The sequence below is a fragment of the Quercus lobata genome, chromosome 2 (assembly GCF_001633185.2).
Source record: "Quercus lobata isolate SW786 chromosome 2, ValleyOak3.0 Primary Assembly, whole genome shotgun sequence".
Classification (NCBI taxonomy): Eukaryota; Viridiplantae; Streptophyta; class Magnoliopsida; order Fagales; family Fagaceae; genus Quercus; species Quercus lobata.
Window position 1 is genome coordinate 70,954,150 of NC_044905.1, and position 11,496 is coordinate 70,965,645.

Below are 11,496 nucleotides of genomic sequence, written 5' to 3' on the forward strand. Positions count from 1 at the left end.
GATCAATTATTAAAAAAAAAAAAGGTTCATCACTAAGTTATTAGGTTGAGAAAATACTTATCCAATTTTATGCTATTTTGAACTAACCAAACACGTCTTTAATTTTAAAAACATAATGAAATAGTATTTTGTTACCAATCATGACCTAATTCTTCTACCGCCTTTCCCAAGTAAAATAAACATCACAATATTTACTTGCAAATCATAAATTCTAAAATCCATATTCAACTACCATCTTTTGTATTTTTCCCGCGAGGCTGATACCCCTCAACAACCATTTCGGTCAAGCAACAATTGAAAGGAAAAAAAAAGAATGAAAGTGAGAAAAGAATAAAGTCATGATCACTCTTTGTTTTTTCGAAGTTTCCAAGCTATTGTCCATTCCAAAGTTCTCACCATTATTCACAATATTCGTGATCGATGCATCACAAATATAACGTGAAGAACAAGATGGTTTTCTGTGTACATTTTTTTAATTCCCAAAATTAATCAATGTGAACACACATTAATCCATTCAAAAATTAATTAATTCTACAAATTAATATACTAAAGTCTAAAGATGATTAGGTAGGGCCTTCCATGAACACATGTGAAGTGAGTATTCCAATTTTCAAACCGAGGCGTATCCTGTAATTTGGCATGAACTTTCTTTACAATTGAACAAATGGTCTTCGTTTAATTGTTTAAATAGTTCAGACTTCAAAGTAGTAAAACACTTTCAAAAAATAGATGACCAAAAACTGAGTACTACTTGATTTAAACTAACATATATTGATGCCTGTCACGAGATCTTGTAAATTATTTTCTCTTATATAATATATCTAATTTTAAATGTCAATGTTTTCTTATACCAACCATCAATAAGATTAATATATTGACTGAGAATCTGTGACCAGCCAGTCAAATAAAATATAATGGCACTAGTTTTTTTGGGGGTACTGACTAAGGTCCTTGGGTCAATACCACATTGAACTTTCCTCAGAAAAATTTCAGTGCTTTCTCCGCGTTTTACATATGAAAACCAGTCAGACCCTTTTGGACTTGAAAAAAAAAATGTTAGGTGGAGCATATTATAATATATCTATTCTTATCTAAATTTTTGAATAAATTAAACAATACGTGTAGGCCCCATGTAGATTTTAGATTTACATGCTTATTTCGGCACCTATAATTGTGACTTGCAGCCTTTCACAGTTTCACACCTCTCTATCATATGCCGTATAATGAGTTCTTCTATGATTACACGTCACCACAAAATCTCACAATCACAAGTTCTATCTTGATCCATCATCAGTCAACACAAGAATTTTTTTTTTTTTTTGATGGGGTCAACACAAGATTATTGTATTATGATTTATGAGAAACATTAAATATTGTCAGTTAATCTACTAGGCTTTTGACCATTTATAACTTAACAACTATTTTAATTATTATTACAGTTTGACCCTCTGCAAAGTTTGGGTGCAACTTTATCATTTTGAAATTATAAATTATTATATAAAAGAATTTCAACTTATAACATTCGCTTTATAGTAATTATTCTTTATTGTCAAATTAAGATACTAATTTTTTTTTTTTTATAAACAAGGTTCAAATCACAAATCTATTATTCAATGATAAAATATTTTACTAGTTGAGTTAACTGAAATCCATGAAATAAGAACTTTTTAATTGCATGCTATTAATATCAATGTAATGCTTAAAAAAAAAAAATTTATGTAAATTTATTTGTTTAATTATTGTAATTTATCTGCTTACAAAATAGAAAATGTTAATAATTTTAGGTTATTTTGTAAATAGGTTGAAATAGATCAAGTCATGTCAACTCGCTTAATAAATGAGTTGTGTCAAGGTTGAAGGATTGAAACATAATTATTAAATGGGTTGGATTATTGCATAAAAAGAAAGGGTTGGATTATGTTTAAGCCATATTTTGCAGTACCATTTCCTCCGCATAATATGACCACAACCCACTAATACTACAAATTGTCACCCCTCCCACGTATTGGCATATTTGACATTATTATTAGTTAAACAAATTTAAATGATTACCCACAAAAAATGTAAAAAAAAAGTGTAAAATTATTCTTATTGATAAACATTAGTGAACCTAAATATGGCAAGAGGGGAAAAAAGCATAAGGTATGTGATGTGAGACGAAGGCCCTCACTTTTTGAAATGATGAGAATAATCTCACTTGTGAAATGTGAACTTCAAGTAAAGTGGGGCCGGACTTTGTTAAATGGGCATTAAGGGTCTGTTTGGATACTGCTTATTGCTGAAAATTGAAAATACTGTAGTAAAATAATTTTTAAATATGTGAATAGTACCGTAGGACTTAGTTTTAAAGTTATATTTACTGAATTTCGTACTTGCGGGTCCTGTGCACTATTCATGGGACCCACAGAAAAAAGCGTAGATGCCAGTTTCAACACAAACGCGTTGCTCCAAACCCAGCCTAATTATCATATGGTGAATGTTTGAGAAGAGAAGGAATTAGGTGAGATGGGCGTGCGCGTGTGAGTCCCACATGTTAGTGAGACAATGGGCTTAAACACCTGTCTCACCTAGAATTTTCTTGTTTGAGAAACTATTTCATATACTTTGTATTATACTTTGGAAAATGCTAAGACCACATAATTTATCACAACTTTTTGTTATAATTGTAACGTGGCAGAGCGTAATTAGTGAAGAAAAAATTATGGGTCTATATGTAAGTAATAGTTAAGCACTCATAATTTACCACGTCAGAGTTGTAGCAAATTAAGCTGTGGGATAATTTGTAGTCCTAAAACTACTCTTATACTTTTTTTCTTCAGCCAAAAAAAAAAAAAATGTATTATACTTTTTTTTCATATAGAATGGATATTCTCCCCCTTTTTGATAATTGATAGTTGTAATAACGAGTTATGATTGATTTGAATATTAGATGTTTTTATTAAAAATACCATAAAATTTTAGTTGAATTAAAATACTTTTAAATAAATAATGGGAAAATAGGAGATGATGTTTAAACCACAAATGTTAGTATTACAAAGAATGGAATTACTATTACATTATCACTTTATATATATATAAATATATATATATATATATATATAAAGTGTGTGTGATAAAAAAATTAATAAGAATTAAGGTTAAGATTAAATATTATAAATCAAATGTACTATCCAATATAACATCATTTAAAATTTCATGGGTTCAAAGTGATAATATCTTGCCATCCATTGGTATTCAGTCTTCCCTTTAGATTCTCTTTCTTTTTCTTTTTTTTTTTCTTTTTTTTTTTTTTTGGTGCTAAACTATTCCCTTTAGATTCTTGTTCTACCTGTTAAGACTTCGTTTGAAAGTTCATAAGAGAATGTAATGAAATGATTATAAAGGAATAGAATTGAATGTATTTAAGTAAGTAAACGGAATGGAAAAGAAAACAATGAAATGAAATTAAGTAATCTTGTTTAGATGTTTTAAAATAAAAGAATAGAAATGAATGGAAAGTAAGTAACCTCATTTGGAAGTAACATAGAGAGAAATAAATGAAATTATTTTATGACAATATTACTATTAGATCATTATTTTAAAATAAATGGCTAAATATATAGGGGTATTGTGGAAATTTTAGTAAAAAAAATCATTAAATCAAATTCAATGAAATATGTACTTTTGGTTGATTATGACTAATTTTTTTAAATTGAAATTTGACATATTTCTTCTATATAAAAAAAATTTCTTCCTAATTTTGGGAAAATGAAAATTTGAGATTTAGAGGAAATAGAGAGAAATGAATATTTTTCCTATCCATTCCATTTCCTCTTACTTAAACTCTAAAATAAAAGAATAAATTATCTATTTTTTCCATTAAAACTTCCAAATAAGAGAATAGAAGAATATTATAAAATTATTTTTTTCCTTCATTTCTATTTTATTTATTCATTTTTCTCGTCTCAAACAATAACGAAGTGTGTAACTAGAAGGAGTTCACTATTCCACCACCAAAAAACAACAACTGGAAGTTCATTGTATTTGATGTATTTCGTACATCTAATGTACTATTATACTTTTATTTATTTATATATTTAAAATAGGGTCATACTAACGAGTAACGAGTGTTTTTAAAGTATTGGTTAATAGTCAATTTTAGAAAAATTTTGATATCACTTTTATGAAAAATGAAAAAAATTATCAAAATGTTAATTACTTTTTTTTTTCTTATAAGAACTTTTCTTAACTAAATTATTAACTAATATTTTAAAGACACTCGTTAATATTCTTCCATAATATAATAGCCGAGGGGAAGATTCATTTTAAACGCTAGGGGGTGGGTTAGAAGGCTCAAGGTTCTAGTACCGTAGTAGCACGTCGGATTCACCTCGACAGCGTAACATCCACGTGGTTTCTCATTGAACACAGAAATGAGAAACCACGTGGATATTAAACACAGAAATGATTTATGAACACGTGGATATTGAACACAGAAATGATTTTTGGGTTGTGTTAACGGACACGGTGCCCGTTAAGCACAAAATTTTGACCTTTTTCTGACACAAGTTTTGTTTTTTTCAGTTTATGTGAAGTTTTCAGTTTCGTAGGTACTATTTGAATTTTTTTTGACTTTTTAGGACTTTTTTTTTTTTTTTTTTGTCTTTTCTGCCGCTCGGTACTGGTTAACATTCTCCATGATTTTTTTACAGCGTAACATCGACGTGGTTCATAGTCCTGACTCCTGAACACTGTTCAAAATCATAACGACGACAGCAAACAACGTGCGGAGGACAGACTATGTACTGAAAAGTTGCCTGGTCTTGGACGTTAGTTTTATTTTCGAGTCTTTTACTAATAATTTCCTCCACACATTTACAATCATCGAAAAGGATATTTTCTTTTACCCAAAAAAATAAAATAAAATAAAAGTGCAAAGTGCAATTTACGGATTTTTTTTTTCTTTCATTTTACGCATAGAGTTTCAGAATTTATATTTTTAAAATTTTAAATAATTTATTAATCATAGCATGATGAAAATTACTTGCTATATAAAAACACTTTGACGAAAAATATGAACAAAAAAACTGTTGATGCAAATATATTATGGCTTTATAAAGTAAAATCTAAAAATTTTATTGAAAAATTCAGCCAAAAAAAAAAAATTTTCTTATTGGAAAAACAAATTTAAGATTTTGATAATATTTCACACAATTTTAAAATTATAATTAAAATTATGTATTTAAAATAGGACGTGTAACTAATTATTTGCAATAACCCCTCAAATCTTATTCAACAATAGTGCTATAAATATATTTACTATTTAGATGTGTACTATATATAGTGCAATAAACACCTCTTTTTGCTTAAGCAACGCATTCAACAATAGCGCTATAATTAGATGTGTACTATAGTGCTCAACAATTGAGTGCGTTCATTCAGCGAAAAAAAAAGAAAAGAAAAAAGAATTGAGTGCGTTCTCTTCTTGTGTCTACACTTTATTGTTGAAGTGTTTCCTCACGCCCTTTCAAAGGTGAAAGCTGAAACACCCTTCTGTACTATTTTAATTGCTCTACCAACTTTAAATTTAATATAGTCCTCGTTTAATTCGTTTTTTTATTTTTATTTTTATTTTATTTTAATTCTTTTAAATTTTATATTATTTTTTGGTTGATTAGATTTTCAGCAATTTATATATATAGTAAATCAATCCACCAGTGGTTTCTAAGTTTCAGCTATGGAAGAAACTCCCGGGAAGAAAGTGCTGATCACCTCAGATGGTGATGAGATCTCAGAGAACATTGCTCTCCATTTAGCCAAACGGGGATGCAGGTTTGTGTATAACTCATTCTCGGACCCTTGAATTTTGCATGTTATTATCTATGTATATATGTGTTTGGTTGCTGACAAAATGGTGGAAAAATGAAGAAAGATGTGAACTTTTGAATAATTTGTTTCTGGGTTATTCTTATTTTGTTTCTTTGGCACATTTTTCTCACCAAAAAGATGGTTTAACCTGGAAAGAATTTTGTTAATTTTGATAAAGTTGATTTCTTTACTGTTTTAATCAATTGGCCATGATGTTTGAATGAATTTTTGATTGTTTTTACACTTCTTAATAGCTTGGTTCTGATGGGCAATGAGAGCTGTCTTCTGAGTATAGCCGGAAAGATAAATGGTTCAGTGAAAGGTGTGAAGCCGGTGGAGGTGGTTGGTGTAGATATGGAGGAGGAGAGAGAGGGTCACTTTGCTGAGGCAGTAAACAAGGCATGCGTAATTCTGGGAAGTTTAGATGCTTTTGTTCATTGTTATTTCTATGAAGGTACAACAAATCTGTCTGGCTCAAGGCCTATTTTTTTAATTATTAAGACAATATTTTTCAATATTCTTATAAAAAAGTAGTTAATTGCTAAGACTGCGCAGAATCTTTGGTTCTCTTTGTGCTTTTTTGTAATTTTTCCAGCAACTACTCTTTGGAACTCAATATAGGATGATATTTCATCAAAAGTAGGTAATTATATTTAAAAAAAAAATTTGGGTGAAACTCATGTCCTATTTATTAGCATTTATCCATAGCACATTTAATTTTGACTTCAGATAGAATAGAATGGCAGATAAGAATAAGTATCTGACCTGACTAGTCTTTTGAGGATTATAGCTGATCCCAAAATTTTGAGACTAAAGGATTGGTGGTTGTTGTTGTGAGGGACAGGGCAAAGTTGAAGCCCCTTCCATATGTGGTTTTAATAGAGTTTGGACAAGGCTTTGGATAGTGAGTACTGTAATGGTCTTGGACCTTCATGACTGACTAGGGTGGGACTTTTGAAATTATGGGATTTTCCTAAATTTACTATTTAAAGGAATTATGTTCATTGCAATTCTTGTGCAAAGATTGTTAATGTGTGTACATATATGAGTGGGGGTACAAGTTTTCTGTGGTTTAAGTAAAATATACTCTAGGCTCCTTCTTTGATTTGGATCATAGCAGATTCTATTTGATCCATCATTCAGCGTTAGCTTTTTGTCTGGTTAACAGTCAAACTGCAATAGTTTAATTTCTGATATAGGGGTTGAAGGTTATTGTTGGGTTAGAATATTACTTAAATCTTCAAAGTGATACCATTTGGAACCTTTAAAGGTATAACAATGTGGAGGCTATAAGAAGGCAACTATATAAAGATCATGGTATTTTAAGATGGGGATTGGCCTGGGAGAAGCCAAAGAATTCATTGGTCAATTACCTTGCTACCTAGAATGATTAGATTTTTTTTCCCCCTCTTTTTTTTTCATCATCTTCATTTGAATATAATTGTTATTCTCAGATGCAAGTCATTGTGATGGCAATTTTAATAGAAATAAATAGTTAAAGTATGCATCATCATCTACAAAGAACTTGCATAAGTATAATTTCTAGAAACTGCTTGAATCAAAACATAAAAGTGTTTAATTGATGCGTTCCTAACTCAATAGTGCTGGAATTTGGATTTTTAACTTGGCGACCTGACAAAGAATGACAAATAACTGTATGCACGGGTGGTGATGCTGCTATATGTCACCACAAAAGAGGCAGAAAAAAGGATTGCCATCGTGCAAATATCATTTTGTAGGAAGATAATCTAAAATATGTCTAACCATACCCTAATTCAGATTAGTATTGATTTTATAAATTTTGATGGGGCTCAATTAATGAATATTTTTAATTTCTGAAGAATCATTGAACAGAAGCTTGATATTGTATCAACCAACTGAATTTATTTTTTATATTATTTTTCATTTTTTTTTTAATCAAGAACATTTTTATTAGTCCGAAAGTCTAGACTTCTTATCTTAGGGACATTCTTTTTCTTCATTTTTTTTTTGGTTTAGTGGTTAACATTTATAATTGATTATATTTGGGATGCACTGGAGGTGAGCTAATAACAGATTTATCACTTCTGATTGAAACAGGAAAGATGCAAGAACACCTACAATTAGGTGAAGATGAGTTCAACAAGATAATGAAAATAAATTTTATGGCTCCGTGGTTTCTGTTAAATGCTGTGGGAAAAAGAATGCGGGACTATAAATCTGGAGGTTCCATTGTACTCTTGACCTCGATAATTGGTTCTCCAAGAGGGCTTTATCCAGGAGCTGCTGCGTATGGTTCATGTTCGGCAGGACTGCAGCAGTTAGTCAGGGTAAGTTTATTACTGTATAATATAAGCAGTCTTTTACATCTTCAGTGCATATATTATATTATTTTGCTTTTTTTTTTTTTTTTTGATAAGTGTATATTATATTATTTTACTTCTGGTGAGATCTTCTGCCTAAATTTATATTCTGAACAGGAGAGTGAATCAAATGACACATTTATGCGCGTAGATTGTGAATTTACCTTGTTAACATGAAGGTTTATTATTGTAATGAGAATTTCTGACTTAAACCCTACGACATATCTTTTAGTGATGGGGTTGTATGTTGATTGCCTCTTCATTTGGTTAGCAGTAGCATCTGTGCTTCCAACAATTTGACTTCTTCATGTCATATTTGTTTGCTCTATGAGAGAGAGAGAGAGAGAGAGAGAGAGAGAGAGAGAGAGAGCTTTCTGAATTATTTGATTGTTTGTAATTTTTCTGTAAGGTGTTTCACTGCTTGCTACAAGCATTTGGTTACATTAAGCAGAAAGCATCATGTGACCACAATATATTGTATTAGTTGATTGAATGAATGATGATCACAGAAGCTTATTGTGGTAAAAGGGAAGGAGATGTTTAGTTTTTACATTAAACAAGAACCACCTTAATGGTCATTTCTGAGGTTCTTACTAATGCATTGTGGGGGAGTTAGTGCTTGCACCAAGTGTACATGAGAAAAGTCAACGTAGTGGTAAGATCATGTGCTATATTGATTGCTTGGTGCAGACTGCAGAGTGAAATGATTTTAAACTGCAGAAGGATGAAAAGGGAAAGAATAATGCTGGTACTAGTGGCAAGAAAAACTTTAATGACCTTTGATTTAGCGTATATGGGCTAGATGAGCTCAAGTGTGCAAATTGACTGTTGTATTCCCAATAGCAGGGACTGGCTTAGTTGACTCACAAACGGCAAACCTCATGTAGTGAGATTCTAACGTTTATAGGTAAATTCTATCACATTAGGTGTTAGAAGATGTTTAGTTTCTTCCAATAGTAAGACCACATGAATTCTCAATTCCAAGGTTTTACATTAATTAGGTGGTAGTCTCATGTAATGAAGTTTTAGGGCTTTGGCATTTTTTTTTTTTTGAGTTAGGCCTTAACTAAGTTGTCGAGGTTCATATGACTCATTTCCATAATTGCTCTTATGATATCACTTTTGTGGACGTTTTTACAAGAAATTAAGCATCAGGATTAGGGATTCTTCTATTTTAATGGATATAAAATTGCATTTCTGTAAGAATACATTTATGAGCCGATTTATGAGCTGATTAACGGGTGTTTTTAGAGTATTTGTTAATAAATCATTTTAAGAAAGTTTTAATACCACTTTTATGAAAAATTTTAAAAGTTGTCAAAAAAAATCAGTTACTTTTTTTTTTTTTTTTTACCATTAAAATTTTCTAAGGGCATTCGTTAACTTTTCCTTACATTTATAACCGCAAATACTTTTATTATGTGTTTTGTTTCCCCTCGTATTTTCATTTTGGATTGTTGATTTCAACATTTCCGATGGCTCTTCTCAGGCATCAGCTTTGGAAATCGGAAAATACAAGATCAGAGTTAATGCAATTGCACGTGGCTTACACATGCAAGATGAATTCCCAAAGTCAGTGGGGAAGGAGAGAGCAGAAAAGTTTGTCAATTACGCAGCACCACTTGAGAGGTGGCTTGATGTCAAAACAGACCTGGCTTCAACTGTTTCCTATTTAATCAGTGATGGGTCACGTTACATGACTGGAACAACTGTATTTGTTGATGGAGCACAATCTCTTACAAGGCCTAGGATGCGTTCTTTCATGTGATTCTCATCATCTCTGCTAGAATATATTGGCAGAGTTAACCAGAGAATTGAGCATGGAGCCCATGATCGGATGTGTTGTCTAGAAACATCAACAGAAAGCATTGCTTTGGTAATTTAAGAGTTACAATTAAAATTTTCTTATTTTTTTTTATTATCTGTTGCTCTTATTAATATGTTCAAGTGTAATAAATTCAGCTAATTGTATGAGAACTTTTACTATTTTAAGTATTTATACTTTATATTGCTATTGCACCACTCTCAATCTTGAAGGGTCCACAAGAACTGTAAACAATTGCAAAATGATGGGTGAACCTGAGAGAGAGAGAGAGAGAGAGAGAGAGAGATTTGCTACTGCACCACTCTCAATCTTGAAGGTCCACAAGAATTGTATTTAATTGCAGAATGATGGCCCTTAGCAGCTATAGCTGCATTTATATTAAATTAAATTTATTAGAATGAATACAATGTGGGGAATTGTAGTACTGGCAGAATAGTTTGCAAAAGTTGGGTCCACAAGAATTGTATTTAATTGCAGAATGATGGCCCTTAGCAGCTATAGCTGCATTTATATTAAATTAAATTTAGGGGAAATTACACTTTACCACCCTAAACTATGCACTAGATTACATTTTGCACCCTAAACTATCTGACTGCACACTTTGCACCATAAACTATCATGCTTATCACACTTTGCACCCTGTTGTTATTTTTGCCGTTATATTTAACAGAATTTTACTGCATGTGACAAGCACATGCTTCTTGCTTAGGTGGAACAAAGTAAAAAGACAAAAACACCCTTCTTCAAAATCAATTTAAACAAAACCTAAATTTTTTCACATGTCCCTTTGTCTCACGTTTCTGCCATCCTTTTCCCCAAATTCAGTTTCAAAATATTTAAATTGACCTCTCTAATTCCATAGCAGAATTCATTCACAGTACCCCATCCACCTTCCTGGTATTTCTTATACTATCTATAGCTTTCTAGTTATTAAAATAATTAAAAATAGCTGGTAAGGGGAGTCTAGTCTGTACAACAACTCGTAAATTGGCCACAAATACATCAGTTTTTCAGCAACTCTGGCTGGTGGTGATGCATCTCGCGATGGAAAGCTCTATGAATTGATGGAAAGCTCTATGAATTGAAGGTGAGCACAGCGTTTACCAAAAAAAAAAAAAAAAGAAAAGAAGGTGAGCACGGCTAATGAGGCATAATTCCTATCTGCTGTGCCATTTGGGATTTACTATTTTAACTTCTTTTATACCATTTCGTCAGTGATGGAATTAAAAAGTATTGGATTGTATTTTATGAATTTGAGGAAGAGGATGGCAGACGTGTGAGACAGAGGGAGATGTGGAAAAATTTGGGTTTTGTTTTAATTGATTTTGAAGAATGGTGTTTCAGTCTTTTAACTTTGTTCCATCTAAGTAAGAAGCATGTGCGTGTCACATGCAGTAAAATTCTGTTAAATATAACGGCAAAAATAACAACAGGGTGCAAAGTGTGATAAGTATGATAGTTTAGGGTGTAAAGTGTGTAATC

The 11,496-nt window shown here is 31.2% G+C and overlaps 1 protein-coding gene across 3 annotated transcripts; it reads left to right on the plus strand.

Moving 5' to 3' along the window:
* The first annotated feature begins 5,341 nt into the window (after positions 1–5,341).
* On the plus strand, positions 5,342–10,188 carry LOC115976414 (3-oxoacyl-[acyl-carrier-protein] reductase FabG). 3 transcript variants are annotated; one of them, XM_031097682.1, is made up of 5 exons: positions 5,342–5,512; positions 5,658–5,811; positions 6,102–6,301; positions 7,927–8,156; positions 9,679–10,188. In XM_031097682.1, the coding sequence occupies exons 2-5, from the start codon at positions 5,717–5,719 to the stop codon at positions 9,955–9,957; spliced, it is 804 nt and encodes a 267-aa protein (XP_030953542.1). In that variant the 5' UTR covers positions 5,342–5,512; positions 5,658–5,716; the 3' UTR covers positions 9,958–10,188. The 3 variants fall into 3 exon arrangements, with proteins under 3 accessions (XP_030953542.1, XP_030953540.1, XP_030953539.1); XM_031097680.1 differs by having other exon boundaries at positions 5,698–5,811; XM_031097679.1 differs by having other exon boundaries at positions 5,715–5,811.
* Positions 10,189–11,496: the final 1,308 nt, after the last annotated feature.

Coding starts and splice junctions, on each gene's coding strand:
- LOC115976414 (XM_031097682.1), top strand. CDS start 5,717: ATGGAAGAAACTCCCGGGAAGAAAGTGCTGATCACCTCAGATGGTGAT. Junction 6,302..7,926: donor TCATTGTTATTTCTATGAAG/GTACAACAAATC, acceptor TGATTGAAACAG/GAAAGATGCAAGAACACCTA. Junction 8,157..9,678: donor GACTGCAGCAGTTAGTCAGG/GTAAGTTTATTA, acceptor GGCTCTTCTCAG/GCATCAGCTTTGGAAATCGG.